This window comes from Rhinolophus sinicus, chromosome X, assembly GCF_036562045.2.
Source record: "Rhinolophus sinicus isolate RSC01 chromosome X, ASM3656204v1, whole genome shotgun sequence".
In the NCBI taxonomy this organism is placed as follows: Eukaryota; Metazoa; Chordata; class Mammalia; order Chiroptera; family Rhinolophidae; genus Rhinolophus; species Rhinolophus sinicus.
The window spans coordinates 108017727-108031723 of record NC_133768.1 but is presented as its reverse complement, the minus strand read 5'-3'; the positions used below and the strand labels follow the sequence as shown (position 1 = coordinate 108031723).

Genomic DNA, 13997 nt, shown 5'->3' with positions numbered 1-13997 from the left:
TCTTACCATGTATTTGTTGTATTATTGTTATTATCTTTTTGGCGGACTGGAATCCAAATCACTGCCTTGACTAGTTTCTATTCACTAAATTTACTAGACGGGTCGTTGTAGTGTCCTATAGGCAGAGCTTGGAATGAAACTCTTCTTTTTGTAAGCCTCGCAGACAACTAACACATATGGTCTTTGCTTGGAACTCTGTGAGCACATCAACCCCAGCCCCAGGAGAAGAGTAACAAATTGATGCTATTGTCATGAAAGATGTGAAGCTATAGTGTGACTGTTGACAATAATCACATCACTTTCATTGTAAATGATAGTCTGACATAGAGTGTCAAAAGCCAAAAAATATAGCACTACTAAATATTTTAGTTTAGTAAAATTTTATTGCAAAAGGTTTTAGCCTTGATAACGGTCACGATTAAAGTGACTTAGACATACTGATTTCTTTTTTATGTGTAATGAATATTATATATGACACTTTTATGGTGAGTATTTTATAACAGTATTTAACATTTTCATTTTTTGATAGCTGGATATAAGAATTCTACTAATGCAGAACTTTATGTAAAAGAACCAATATAATGCAGATTTAGCTATTTTAATTTTCTTTGTATATCTTTTATCAAAATATTTTCTATGCAACTGTGAAGGCTTCAATTCTCAAAATGGCAGAGTGGCTGTCTCTAGCAAAGGATTAAGTACAACTATAAAATGATGAGTTACCGGTCCTGCAGAATCTCTTGCTGTAAATGACTTTTTTTTTTTTTATAATAAATGTTCTTCAGCTTTTATGTACTGCAGGAATTCTGTGGTTTCTTTTCAGTAAGCTATTGTGGAAAAATATCTGTTTCAACCAAGTTCAAAGTGATTTTATGAAAACCTATGTATATGCAAACCATCTCCTTCTTCTCTTGCCTTACAAGATAATTTCCAAAAGGAGAAACTGAAGTCCAGAGAGAAAATTTCATGGCCAGAGTGCCGATTAGTGGTCAGGTCATACCCCCTTCCTGGGCTTAAATTTCTTTCTCTAAATGCTGTCTTTCTCTAAATGAATGTTTCTCAACCTTTTCCCCATTATCACCACCCCACGATGGGACTTTTTTTAGATATTTTTTCTCACACACCCCCAGTGAAATTTTACTACCAATGATATTCTGATGATATCTTTATGTATTGCGGCCCTTTGGAGGGTCACACACCATTGAAATATCTAACACTTTGTCACCCTACTTCCAAGAACCAATTTTTACCCCCACGTGGGCAAATCTCCACAGATGAAAATGAATTCCCTAAATGGATTAGACCCAAAGTGGTTTTGGGGGGACTCATCAACACACCCTAGAAGGCAGAGAGCGATAATGATTCAAATCATATCTATGTATCTCTGTGGCTCTGATTTTTCTCAGTTCTTTTAACTTTTCACCTACATGGTATCACATGTGCCCCAGTCTACACCAGCTCATCGACCAGCTTGCCCTGATATTGACAGAGGGCAAACTCCAGAGCCCTTAACAAGGTTGCCAGTTCGATTCCCACATGGGACAGTGAGCTGTGTCCTCCACAACTACATTGAAGACAACAAATTGACCTGGAGCTGAGCTGCCACTGAGCCGCCGGTTGGTGGCTGGATGGCTCAGTTGGTTAGAGTGTGAGCTCTCAACAACAAAGTCGCCAGTTCAATTCCCACATGGGAGAGTGGGCTGTGCCCCCTGCCACTAAAGATTGAAAGCAGCGACTGGACTTGGAGCTGAGCTGCCCCCTGTACAACTAAGATTGAAGGACAACAACTTGACGTGGAACTGATGGGTCCTGGAAAAAACACTGTTACCCAATAAAATTTAAAAAACAAAACAAATAAAAAAACCTTTGGTGTTCAATCCAGCAGGACTGCCGCCCCGATGACATTTTAATCTCTCACCACGCATACAGTGGTCACAGGCACAGTCTTCCCAGCATCTAGTGAAGCTGGTGCCCAGCCTGCCTTGGCAATTTTGTCTGCAGGAGTAGGGAACAAGTGTTTCCAAGGGACAGTTCACACCACAGAAAGGTTAGCTACAGACAATAGCGGGCAATCTGGACCACAGTGGGAAAATGACAGAAAGTAGGGAAGTGGCCAATACTAGGGCCATGGGCAGTTGATGTTGGCCACCCACAAATCATAGCACAGAGACTGTTACAGTACTCCATTACAGCCCTCCCAGTGTGAAACACTACAGGACTACGGGACAGCTAAATCCTGGCTGACACAATGCAACGATGGAGGGTGCTTTTTTTTGTTTTTAACACAATGAGGTTGAACTGATGTCTCTAATTGTGATAGGGTTTAGTCAAAGGTGAGGAGCCTGAATTTTGGGCCTTCTCTAGAGCAGTGGTTCTCAATCTTGGCTATACTTGGGAATCACCTAGGAAGCGTTAATACCTGGGTCCCAGTCTCAGAAATTCTGATTCTATTTGTGCACGGTGTAGCCTGGGCATCAGGGTTATTTTAAAGCTCCTCAGGTGATTATAACACATGGTTGAGACCCCTGGTTAGGAGGATCAATCAAGGCAAACAAGTCGACATGCTGAGCTCATGCTTGTGCTAGGTGGCCAAAACCCTTGGAGGAAGAAGGGCCAATGTCTTGGGAAATCCAGATGACAGAACTTCCTCTCTCTGCGCAGGCTCCTAGCCTGGCTATGGGCCTCACTCTGGAAACACATAATCAAATGCAATAAGGAGCTGAGTTTTTTCTAGACTTGAGTTTTGCAAGACCAGTTTTTGAGGCTACTTAACTAGCTCTCAACCAACTCTCTGTGCCTAAACTACTTTCTGGTTTACCAGACCCAATGAAAGCTCCAACATTCTCCAGGACAGTTTCAAAAGTCATTTCACATTTACTTGAAGGGCAACGACAACAGTATATGCCATTTAGCTTCTGAAGTTGGGACGAGGGAAAGAATAGTGTGAAAATGAATACATGTAATGGTAGGGTAACACAATCCAAAGAACTCTGGGAATTACAGTGCTAAGGAATTAACCAGATCCAATCTCCCTATGTCAGAACAGCAATGAGAAAGCTTGAATTGTTTGTAAAGTGCCTTCTTTGTTTTCCTTGAAAGTATAATACCTTAATGAGAGCAAAGCAATGAAGGAAGGAAACCTACCAGTGCATCAGCTTTGTGCTTCAGCTTCTTGGCCTCTTGCATGTAATAATCAGCATTGTGAACACTAAACAAACAAAATGAGCTCTGTCAGAAAGAAACCAATGGTTCCTCTTTTCATTAAAAACTGAATAGTCAAAAGTTTTTTTGCTATAAATCCATTCCTATACAATGCCTTGAGAAGGGCAGATGAATGATATCATTCATATAATAACTGACTTTGAAATAATTCTGTAAATGAAATCTGAAGTGCATCATGGCCCATTGGGATAAATAACTACATCCTCCAACCCCAATCATTCCAGTTATCCAAACAGATCTGTAAACCTCTTTGTTGTAAAGCTGTAAACCTCTTTGTTGGTACACAGTTCCGAGGACAAGGATAAGAAAGGAGGACCTAGAATTGAGCACCTAGAATTGAGCACCTGCCTTTGGAAATAGCAACAGAGATCCACAATTAAAACGGGCCGAAGACGTTTCTTGGTGAGGACAGGAGTGCGTGGGACAGAGGGATATAATTTTAAGGCTTTAGGAGCTGCTGCTGAGGTCTTATTTTGGGTAACACATGCATGGTGCTCAAAAAGTCATACTGTCCCCGCCCCCTATTCACCATTCCCGAACTGGGTCCATGATAATCTGGGGACAACATACGAGTCATCAAAAGTGAGCTTGGGTCTCCGGACATTGGTGGTGCTGCTGGACAGAAGGGGCAGGGCTGCCCAGGATGTCTTTTCCAGATGACTGCTATCCATGAGACCAGTAGTGATGGTAGAGGTGATGGTGGAAATGGTAGTGGTAGTGGTTGTGGTAGTAGCCGTAGCAGTAGTAGTGGCAGTGGCTGTAATAGTGGCGGTAACAATGGCAGTAGCAGCGACAGTGGCAACAGCAGTGTTGGTGACAGTGATGGTGGCAGAGGCTGCCTTTTTTGGAGGGTCTCCCTCCTGGGGAGAAAGGAGGACAAATAACTTCCATTAGGTCCAGATTTTTAGAACATCTTTTCATAAATGCTTCAAATGTTGAGCACATTAGGAAACAAGGCAAGGGAAAAACAAAAAAAAACAATGGACAGAGTTTGACGATAAACAGGTGACCCTGGTATATTTTATGAACTTTGTATCACCAGATTTTGTTCTAATATAACACCAAACACCAAGCTAGTCAGGCAGTGTGATTACATAGCCCCATCATCCCATGAAGACAGCCACTGACAAAGGTTTAAATCTGGCAGAGGCTGTGAAGGGAGATGGGAGGAATGGGAAAGGGAGGGAGGGACAGGGAGAGGGAAAGGAAGAGAGAGAACCCTGATGTGCATATTTTTGGTAAGGAACCAGCCCAGAACCTTTCACTAGGGTAAGTACCATATTTTGCCATGTATAATGCATACTTTTTTTACCCAAATTTGTGATGAAAAAATAAGGATGCACATTATACATGGGTAGTATTAGTTCCGTATCTCTATAAATGTTTTTAATTCTTTTATTTATGCTTATGAGTTAAAAGTGTGAGTCTAGAAATCAATAATGATATGCATATGCAAAATAATACTCTGGAATACGATCATCATTTTATTGAACTTACAATGAACTTGCAACGACGAACAGTTCTTGGCCTTCTATGATGCGTAAATATTGTAAATTTGTGACTGGTACATAAAATTTCTTGTACCTTGTCTCTATTCTTGTGTTTTGTAATTATTTGTTACATAAAATTTCTTGTACCATAATACATTAAAAAATAAATGCTAAAATTCCTTTATAATACAAAAAACAGGTACCTAAATATAAACAAATTAAAATTTGAATTAAACAATTAAAACAAATGATTTTTCCTTCAAAGTTTGGGCCAAAATCATGGGTGCACATTATACACGGGAGCGCATGATACATGGCAAAATATGGTATTCAGGTCACTCTGCAAAATACAAGATCCAGTGCAGCAAAATACCAGCAAATCAGGTACTATCCTTCAATAGTCATTACCCCAGGACCAAGGCCCAAGCTGCCATTTTGTTCACATGAGGAGCTTGACTGATTCCCAGCTAAGTGAATGCCACATGAAAGCCTCCTCATTTTGAAGTCTTGAGATGGTGAAAGCTTATTTCGACCAGGTCAAAAATCAAATGGGTAAGAGACTTCTGAGTTTCACTCTGAGCTGGCATTGCCATAGAAATAATGGGATCCAGATGAAGAAAGTCGCTAGTAAGATTTGTAATTATGTGACAGTATGTGTCCTGAGACCACCTGCTGTGTTCACATGGCAGACTCTGTACTCCCCACTTGGCAACTGTGGGATGATACTGACTCTTGTATATGTGACCATAGTTGTCATGGTGCCTCTTCCTCTTTCTGTTCTTTTGAGTTGGTAGTTACCTAAGGTTGGTATCCTCCAAGGTTCATTCCCCAGGTCTCTTCTTTCTTGACCTTGACAGGATTTGACAATCCTGTATATATTATCACAGATTTGATAAGAAGCAGTTAACTCCCGAATGGAACCTCAATCTTACCCTTTCTCCAAAGCTCCAGACCTACAGTGACCACCTCTGGATAGTTCCACCAAGATGGCCCATTAGCATCTCAATTTGTCTGAAACCAAATGGATAACCAAACCAGTCCCCTCTTTCTGTTAATGACAAGATGGTCTTTCCTGTCACCAAGGCTGGATTTCTCCATGTCAGTAAGCGTGCCGTGGCCATGCCTGGGCCTACAGATCAGACCTGGTGCACTTTCCACCTTGCCTTCTCAACTGCTCTGCTTTAATCAACTTTATATTTTGAAGTTCTGTAAATGATTGCATTTCAGAAAATGATAATGCTCCTAAAACTCTTTTTGAAAACCACTGCTCTATTTCATTTTTCATTCTTCCTTTCCATTACCCTTATCCAAACAATTACAAAATCCTATTTATTGTATCGTCCAATGCCTCTCAAATCTGCCCCTTTTTCCTCTGAAGCCTCAAAGAGCACGCCCTCATGGCTTCCAACTGAGACTATCAAACAGCCTCCTGGTCAAATCCCAAACCCAAGCTAGCTTTTCTGTTCCACTTTCAACCTGCTGCCTGCCAGCCTGAGCTTCCCAAACAAGGCTCCATGCATTTCACTCCCTTGCACCCAAATGCAAACCAAGGCTGAGCTCCTTTGCTGGCATGAAAGGTTCTCCCTGATCTGGCTGCAGCTTTCTGCCTCATCTGCCACCACTCCCTCCCATGGACCTTCCACCAAACAACACATTCTGCTTTCTTCACTTTCCTGGTTTGCTTTGTGCAGACCCTTGGGTTTGGAAAACAACCTTCCCTTCATTACTTTCTTTTTTACTCTGTGATAATTTACTCAATCATAACATTTTTAAAATTATGGTAAAATATATGTAACATCAACTTTACCATCTTAACTATTTTTAGGTGTATAGTTCAGTAGTGATACATATATTCACATTGTTGTCTAACCAATCAACTTGCAAAATTGAAACTCTATCCCCATTAAACAAAAATTTCCCATCTCCCCATCTCCTCAACCCCTGGTAACTATCCTTTTTACTTTCTGTCTTTGTGAATTTGACTTCTCTAGTTACCACATATAAGTGTAATCGTGCAGTATTTCTCTTTTTGTGACTGGCTTATTTCATTCATCAAAATGTCCTCAAGTTTCACCCATGTTGTAGCATACATGAGAATTTCCCTCCTTTTTAAGGCTAAATAATATTCCATTGTATGGATATACCACATTTTGTTTAACTACTTCACTCCATTTCTAAACTCTACTCATTTAATTAAGACCCAACACAACAAATGTCTTCTCCTCCAGGAAAAATGCCTTATGTCTATGACCAGAAGTACCTTAATCCTCTTTAGTCCTTTTAGAGATCTGAAGGGTCTGTCTCAATCCCTTCTGTATGACACCAATTACCGGATATTTTATATTCTAGTTCTTTGAGTACATCTCTCACTGTTCACCTTAGATCGAGAGCTTTTTGAGCACTGGTGCCATCTCTGATGTATGACACTGCTATCCCGATCCCATCTGCCCTGCCCAATAGCCCAGTGCTGGCATGTAAGGCTGAACGCATGCATGCCTACCTAGTCAAAAGGGTCACTCTAAAGATAAAAGCCAGATGTGAACATTTCTTATAGCCTTGAAAGTCTATCTTTTCCATTTGATCCTGGACTTTCTGATTATCAAAAATTCTGATCACCAAGATCTCACTGAGATAAATGTACTGACACGCTACATGTCCAAAAATTGTTACGATGGCTATGAATAAAAGAGTTTAAATATCATCATGGATTTTATCCAATCCAAACACATTACAAAAATCAGTCTTCTAAAGCTCCTATGCTAGCTTCGTGTTTCTACTGCCACAGCCAGATGGCCCAGATCAGTGGCGTCAGCCCAAGGCAGTGCCACGTCTCTATGGTCAAGATACGTGACAAGAACCCTAAAACAACATTCGCCCACCATGCACATGGCATTGATCTCAGTCTTGGCACACCTGACTGGAAATGGCTGCATTCAACCATGATCATGTAAGTTATATAAACAAGTCCTCTGTCCACACTCACCTATCCACTGAGTTAGTAAACAAGACTTAATGCATAAATGGAAGAGAGAAGACTCTGAGAGCACAAAATTGAAGACATTTTTCAAATTGGAGGAAGTCTTATTGGTCACCTAGTTAAATCTACTCATTTTATGAACTCAGACAGGTTTCATAATTTGCCCAAGGTCACAGAGCAAAGTTGTTGCAGTACTATCCCTATGTGTCAATTCTCTTAACTCCCAGGCTAGGGCAATAATATACTACAAAATCTTGCGGATTACAAGCCATTAATAGAAAGCAGGATGTCCAAAGAAGAGGCAATGGGTGCTCAGTCTTATCATGGGGGACCCGAGTGATTTCCTTAAGAAGGTTGATTGATTTCTGGGTGCAACTGTAATCATATTTATCATGTTTCCTCAGTAGCTTTTAGCTCTTGTGGAAATGACTTTGCATATTCTTGTAAGCATTATCATTGTCATAATAACATCCATATTAAGCACCTAATTATTTGTGACAATATACTGGGCACTGTACAAAGAGAATTGGCTAGATATGGCATATACCCTCTGAAAGCTTGCAATGGAAGAGAATATCAGTTGGAGTACATAACATTAATTATATTCAATATGAAAAATAGGATTGATAGTATAATTACTGTTTTGAATAGGTGGTTTAGTTCCTAACATTATAGTCAGAATCTTTAAATGAGAATGCAAATATGTGTGTGTGCATACAACACATAGAAACATGAATTCCATATGGAAAAATGACAACTTCATAATAAAGCAATTTCTTTTTATCAGTGATGAAATTTACCTAGATATGCATGTTCCCATCAGTCATCTCAGATGATGGAGGACTATAAATTGGGGTCCTTAAAGTGCACAGGCCTCATGGCTTTCCATGGGGTGTTAAATTGACACTTTTGGTTCAGGGTCTACCAGGTTGGCACCAGACATTTGAAAACTCATTGAGTTTCACTCATTTGCTTTTCACTCATTTGCTTTAGACACTTAAAGGAGACTAGATGCATACAGATGCTATATCTGCATATACATGTATTTACAGGGGAAGGCAGATACATTTGTCATTAATATGAACTAGTGACACTAATTGCTCATGGCTTCCACAGTTCACCTACTTACACTGAGACAAATGACAAGATCTAGTGTGTGGATGTGAAAAGGTGATACAAATCCTCCACTATCTATGTCAATCGAGTACCAGTGTAGAAAACCCAAAGGACTAGATAATCATTTAGTAGGCCTTAGAACCACAATTGTGTGATTTTATAAAAAAATTCACTTTTTAAATTCCATCTTTTTGAGTCACCATTTTGTAAAACAATTCACACCTACTAAGCTGGGTGGTGGAAAGTTGTAACTTGGAGTTCCAGTCCCAGTTCAGTGACCTTGGGCAATGCCATCCCATCCGTTTGTTCTTTCCTTCACTAAATGATCAGTGCCTACCTTGTGCCAGGTGCTGTGCTCAGGATTTTGGAAGTGTCCCCCACCCCCAAGATATGAAGGGATTGGACTGAAGGATGTCCATAGCCCCAAGTTTCTGCATAACAACCTGTTTTGAGCAGTAAGACTGAAATTAAAAATTCATACTAAATTAGAATAATTGAGATTTGAAATACCGTGTTTCCCCGAAAATAAGACCATGGTGCGGCTAGGTCTTATTTTCAGGGAAACACAGTATTGGAGAGTTTGCGTAGTTGTGGGAATACACACTTATATTTTCTCTCTGCTTCTTCCTCCCATCCCCTGAAACATCTCCCTGTTGTCAAGTCTAGTTAGATAAGCTGGGTCAACTTGTTTCTACCGGACGATCGTAATATTTATTCTAAGATGCTTACATTTACAGATATCCCTTTGAAAGTAGCACAGAATTTGCCTTCACTCCTCTTAGGTTTGGCAGAGGTGACCTGTCCAATCATAGGGATGTTTCTGTCTTGACTGAAGGGACCATTATTGCCACTGATGTGTCTGCGGCGTGGAGGATCCTCTGGCAGTGGGGAAAGTGGAGGAGGGAACAGCCTTTCTTCTTTTCTTCTATTTGCTCTCCTGGATGAATTATTTCTGTGTAAACAGAAAGTGTAGGGTGTATAAGATTTTGTTTCTCTTTATTCTGATTTTTCCCATGATACTGGTACTTTCAGCTGAAGTAATATTTTAGTTGATGGTCCTTCATCTGCGATGAATAGTATATATAAAAATGCATATAGACATAGATATCTATAGAGAGCTCACCCTCTCTATAGATATAGATATAGATAAATGTAAACACATGTACCCAAGAATAAACGCATATCTTTGAAGCAGAACTCCATGATAAATATAAGTGTCTAATGGAGTGTGCTACGGTGTGACATTTGCAACATTTCAAGATTACAGTTAATTAGATTTTTATGGAAAATCCAATGCAGACTTTAATCCGATCATTTTTTAGGATAGTTCCTACTTATTTGGCCCTAGGATTTAACTGCGCAATCACACAACAAATGGCACAATAAACAATTAGTGGAAGGATATTTTCTTAAGAAATACTATGTTTATACGTTACTTAGAAATAAATAATACAATAAATAAGTCTGTGATACATTGCAAATTGCACGTTCAAAATGTTCTACCCCAATGCTAAAGCATGAGTCCCTGACCTTAAGTTGTTGTATTGAAGTACTGATGTACTCCATTTTACTAAACTCCATTTGAAAAATATTTTGTCATATTGCCACAAGACACATGCAGTCTTAGAAGTACTCCTGTGCTTTCTTTTTCTTTTTTTTTTAAATTTTATTTTATTGAATTTATTGGGGTGACAATTGTTAGTAAAATTACATAGATTTCAGGTGTGCAATTCTGTATTACATCATCTATAAATCCCATTTTGTGCTTTCAAACTGATTTATCCACCCATTAAATGGGCACTATCAAATAGACTGAGACTTCAAATAAAACAGAACAACTAAAACCTTATACTAGCTGCTTAACATGGTGATTGGGTCATGGATTTTCATTTTAGTTACTGTCTTAGACTAATCAATGAAGATTACTTGAATTTTAATCTTTTCTTAGACAACTAATATTGTGCTGTGCAGCCATTTACTTTTCATGATTATTGACTACAATTTTCAATAGCAAATTAAGTCAACAAGAATTTATGTTTTCCTCTTGGTCAATTTCAGTCAGTGTCTAGAAATATGGATTTACAATATCTCAAAGCAACAAATCAAAGATGAACAAGCATTCAAGTGGCTTGATTTCCTGAAATGGTGGGAGTCAATGCAGTCTCCTTGTTCCACTTCCTCTGTGTTCCCTAAATCTGCCAATTGTAATAATATTTGTCATCTTACCCATGTTTTGTTTCATAACATGGCCCTATGTCGATTCTTGTCTTTTGACAAAATTTAAAAAACGAAACAAAATCTTAACTTTTTCTGCCATTACCTCCATCGGTTATAATTAATTAGAAATATATGCCAATGGATTTATGGATTTTAAGAATTGCTTTGACATGTAGAACCATTTTAAGATATTGTGATACCTGATTAAAATAATGGTAAACATATGGATTAAGATTTGTGTCTATGAGGAAGCTCCACACACATCAGCCAGTACTAAGTATCATCATTACAAAGGCATCAGACTTTGGGGAATTTATATAGCGAGATGCTCAGCATTGCTGTGGCACCTATAGGAGGTGAATGGTTCATTCGCTATGACCACTCCTCCATGACTGGAGCTGCCTGGGAAGGCAGTGGGAGCTGCAGGGGGAAGAGCTGCTTCCTAAAGGCAGCTGATTTGCCATTGGCTACTACAGTCACGCTAGGCTTCCAATCTGACATTGCACACAGTACATTGCACACAGTATAGGACATTCTGTGCAGTGGACACCAGTCACCGGGCCCCCTTTCCATCTGTTTGGTAGTAACCTGGAACCATAGGACCTTTAATGACGTCTCTGGTGAAAGATACACAGGGAGCATTTTCTAGACACCACTGTCACCATTACAGCTTCTTACTACCAGAATAGTTTTTTGCTACTTTTGGCACCTGTTTTAGTAGGCCAGAGGAAGACAGCAGACAAGAGAAGTGTATCACCACCATCCCCAGTGCCTCAGAGGCATTGCTGATGGGTCAAGGTCTAAAGAAGGGGGAGGAACACAGCCAGGACTTCTATTGGACGATGGGGAACTCCAGCTGTCATAGTCTGCTGTGGCATTCTTTGTAAGGTTTAGAATATTCATTTAGGAAAGCGACTGTTGTCTCAAAAATTTCCAAGGATTTAGTTCGAAAGGTCAATGAAGCACAACAGAGCAAGCAAAGCTTGAGGAGTAGTTCCCAGGAGAAGACGTCTGAGAGGCCAGCCCATGCTTCATTCTCCCTCAACTCCAGAGAGTTTTCCACAGACTTGGATTTGTTGAATGAATGTGATAACCTGACTCAGGCATTCCCTGATCAAAGACTGCTACTCGTTAAATGCTGCTTTCCTACCTGGTACAAAAGCAGAAAGACTGTAATGACCATGAGTTAAAAACACCATTTCATGACAAACTCAAATGATTCGACATTTACTTAACACTTGATCAGGTCTCTTCCATGAAATGGGAACAGTGACAGGTTACTGGGTCACTTAAGGAGACTAGCAACGGGCACTGATGGTGTGACAATTCCCCACTGCCCCCTGCCTTTTCCTTTTGCCTTCAGGTGGCCTGAACTGGTCAGCGCCTGGGAACTGGGGAGGTACTGCCACCACAGCGATGACATTTTAGTCCTTCCTCCTTGGAAAGGAGGAGGGTCCTGGGATGACCACGTTTGACCACTGGGGGAGACGCATGTTTCCCCCATGCCTGGCCCACCCTGGGGTGAAGAGGGTTGGCTTGCTCTACTGGACGAGTTTCTACTCCTGAGAATTCCAAGCATGTGAAGGGATGTTTTGGATCAAAGTTATACCAGGGCATACAGATGTACTTCACTTACTTCACAAAGAGCTATGGATCTTCAGGGAGATGGGCAGCCCAGGGTCCAAATCGCCTTATGATATTGAAAGGATGTAGTGGTAATTGTTCTTCGCCTACCTTTCATCTCAGAACAACAAGGATCCAAACAAATACAAGCTGAGAATTTCTTTGTGACACCTTATCTGTGGCAGATTGATGCCATATCACTGACATTAAACAGTAATCTGTGAAATCAATTGTTAGCAGCAGTTAGCCAGATTGCCTCTCTGCTCTGGGCTGCTAATAGGCTCCAAAACTGGTCTTTGATGGAAGTAATCGCTAATGTTGAATGAATTTATGGCAATAATTATCCAGACGGAATGGTTCCAGTAGCTGACATGATTGTTAGTTAAGTGATATTTATAAGACGAAAGAACTCGGTCACAAAGCTTGGTAGAAACAGAGAGGGCAGGACTTCTCTAGGGAAAGCTGGGGCTGTTTGAGTGAAGAGGAGACAAGGAGCCCTCCTGCCTGACTCTGGCACCTTCCACAAAGAGGAAGAAGGGCGAAGATGTGGCAACTGACTGGAATTTACGTAATCCATTCCTAGCTGGCTTTCCCTAACAGAGAACTGCCTGGGGGAAGACCACTCCTACATAGCGCATCTCTCAGGTCTTTCCAGATGCATCATTCCCCTGGCCTCCGAGGAGTCCAGGATGTAGCTACTGGTCCTCAAGCTTCATGTTAAGGTTAAGTAATGACACCACAGAGGAATCAGCAGTTGGGTCATCCTGTCAAGGATAGTTGCTTTCCAGGAAAATTGTTTAATCACCATCAGAACTGGAAGTAGCCCAGGATTGGGTGATCTGGTTCAAGGGATTGGTACCTCTTGATGCTGCCCTTCATTAATTCATTTACTTCCTTTTATCCTTCATTTAGTGCTAAAAGCTCACGTTGGCCGATTTGGGTGATCAATCTGAGTTGGAGTAAATAAATTTTGCTAAGAAGCTCATGGTGTCACCCAAAACCTGGCAGCCTGTGTTCTACTCCTTAGCCTACCCTTGTTAGACCAGTGACCACGGGGAGCTGTCAGGAGTGGACTGGGCAACTCGTTTTGTACCTAACATTCTTCTGAGACAAGACCTTCCCAAAGGGGATATTTGAAGTGTCTGAACAATGGAAGTATTATACAAAGACAAGGCAAACTCACTCTTTAGTGTTGGGAGGCTTGTGGGGTGGAATTGGTGAGATGCAAGGGGGGAGCAGGCAGATAGCGGTGGCTTCCTCCAGGCGTTGCTTCTTCTCAGGGATTTTCTCTGCAACTGCTATTGGCTTTAACAGAAAAAAAAATACACAGCTTAAAATACATGGTACATGCA

At 40.6% G+C, this 13997-nt stretch overlaps 1 protein-coding gene across 5 annotated transcripts in view; it reads right to left on the bottom strand.

Annotated features, from left to right (window-relative positions):
- Nucleotides 1-13997, bottom strand: part of AFF2 (ALF transcription elongation factor 2) — a 473113-nt gene that overhangs the window by 19928 nt on the left and 439188 nt on the right. For all 5 annotated transcript variants that reach the window (XM_074323510.1, XM_074323509.1, XM_074323508.1 and 2 more), the window contains 4 exons: nucleotides 13829-13950; nucleotides 9535-9757; nucleotides 3793-4082; nucleotides 3145-3208 (listed from right to left, as the gene is read on the bottom strand). In XM_074323510.1, coding sequence (XP_074179611.1) covers nucleotides 3145-3208; nucleotides 3793-4082; nucleotides 9535-9757; nucleotides 13829-13950 — 699 coding nt within the window. The remainder of the gene's footprint in view (nucleotides 1-3144; nucleotides 3209-3792; nucleotides 4083-9534; nucleotides 9758-13828; nucleotides 13951-13997) is intronic.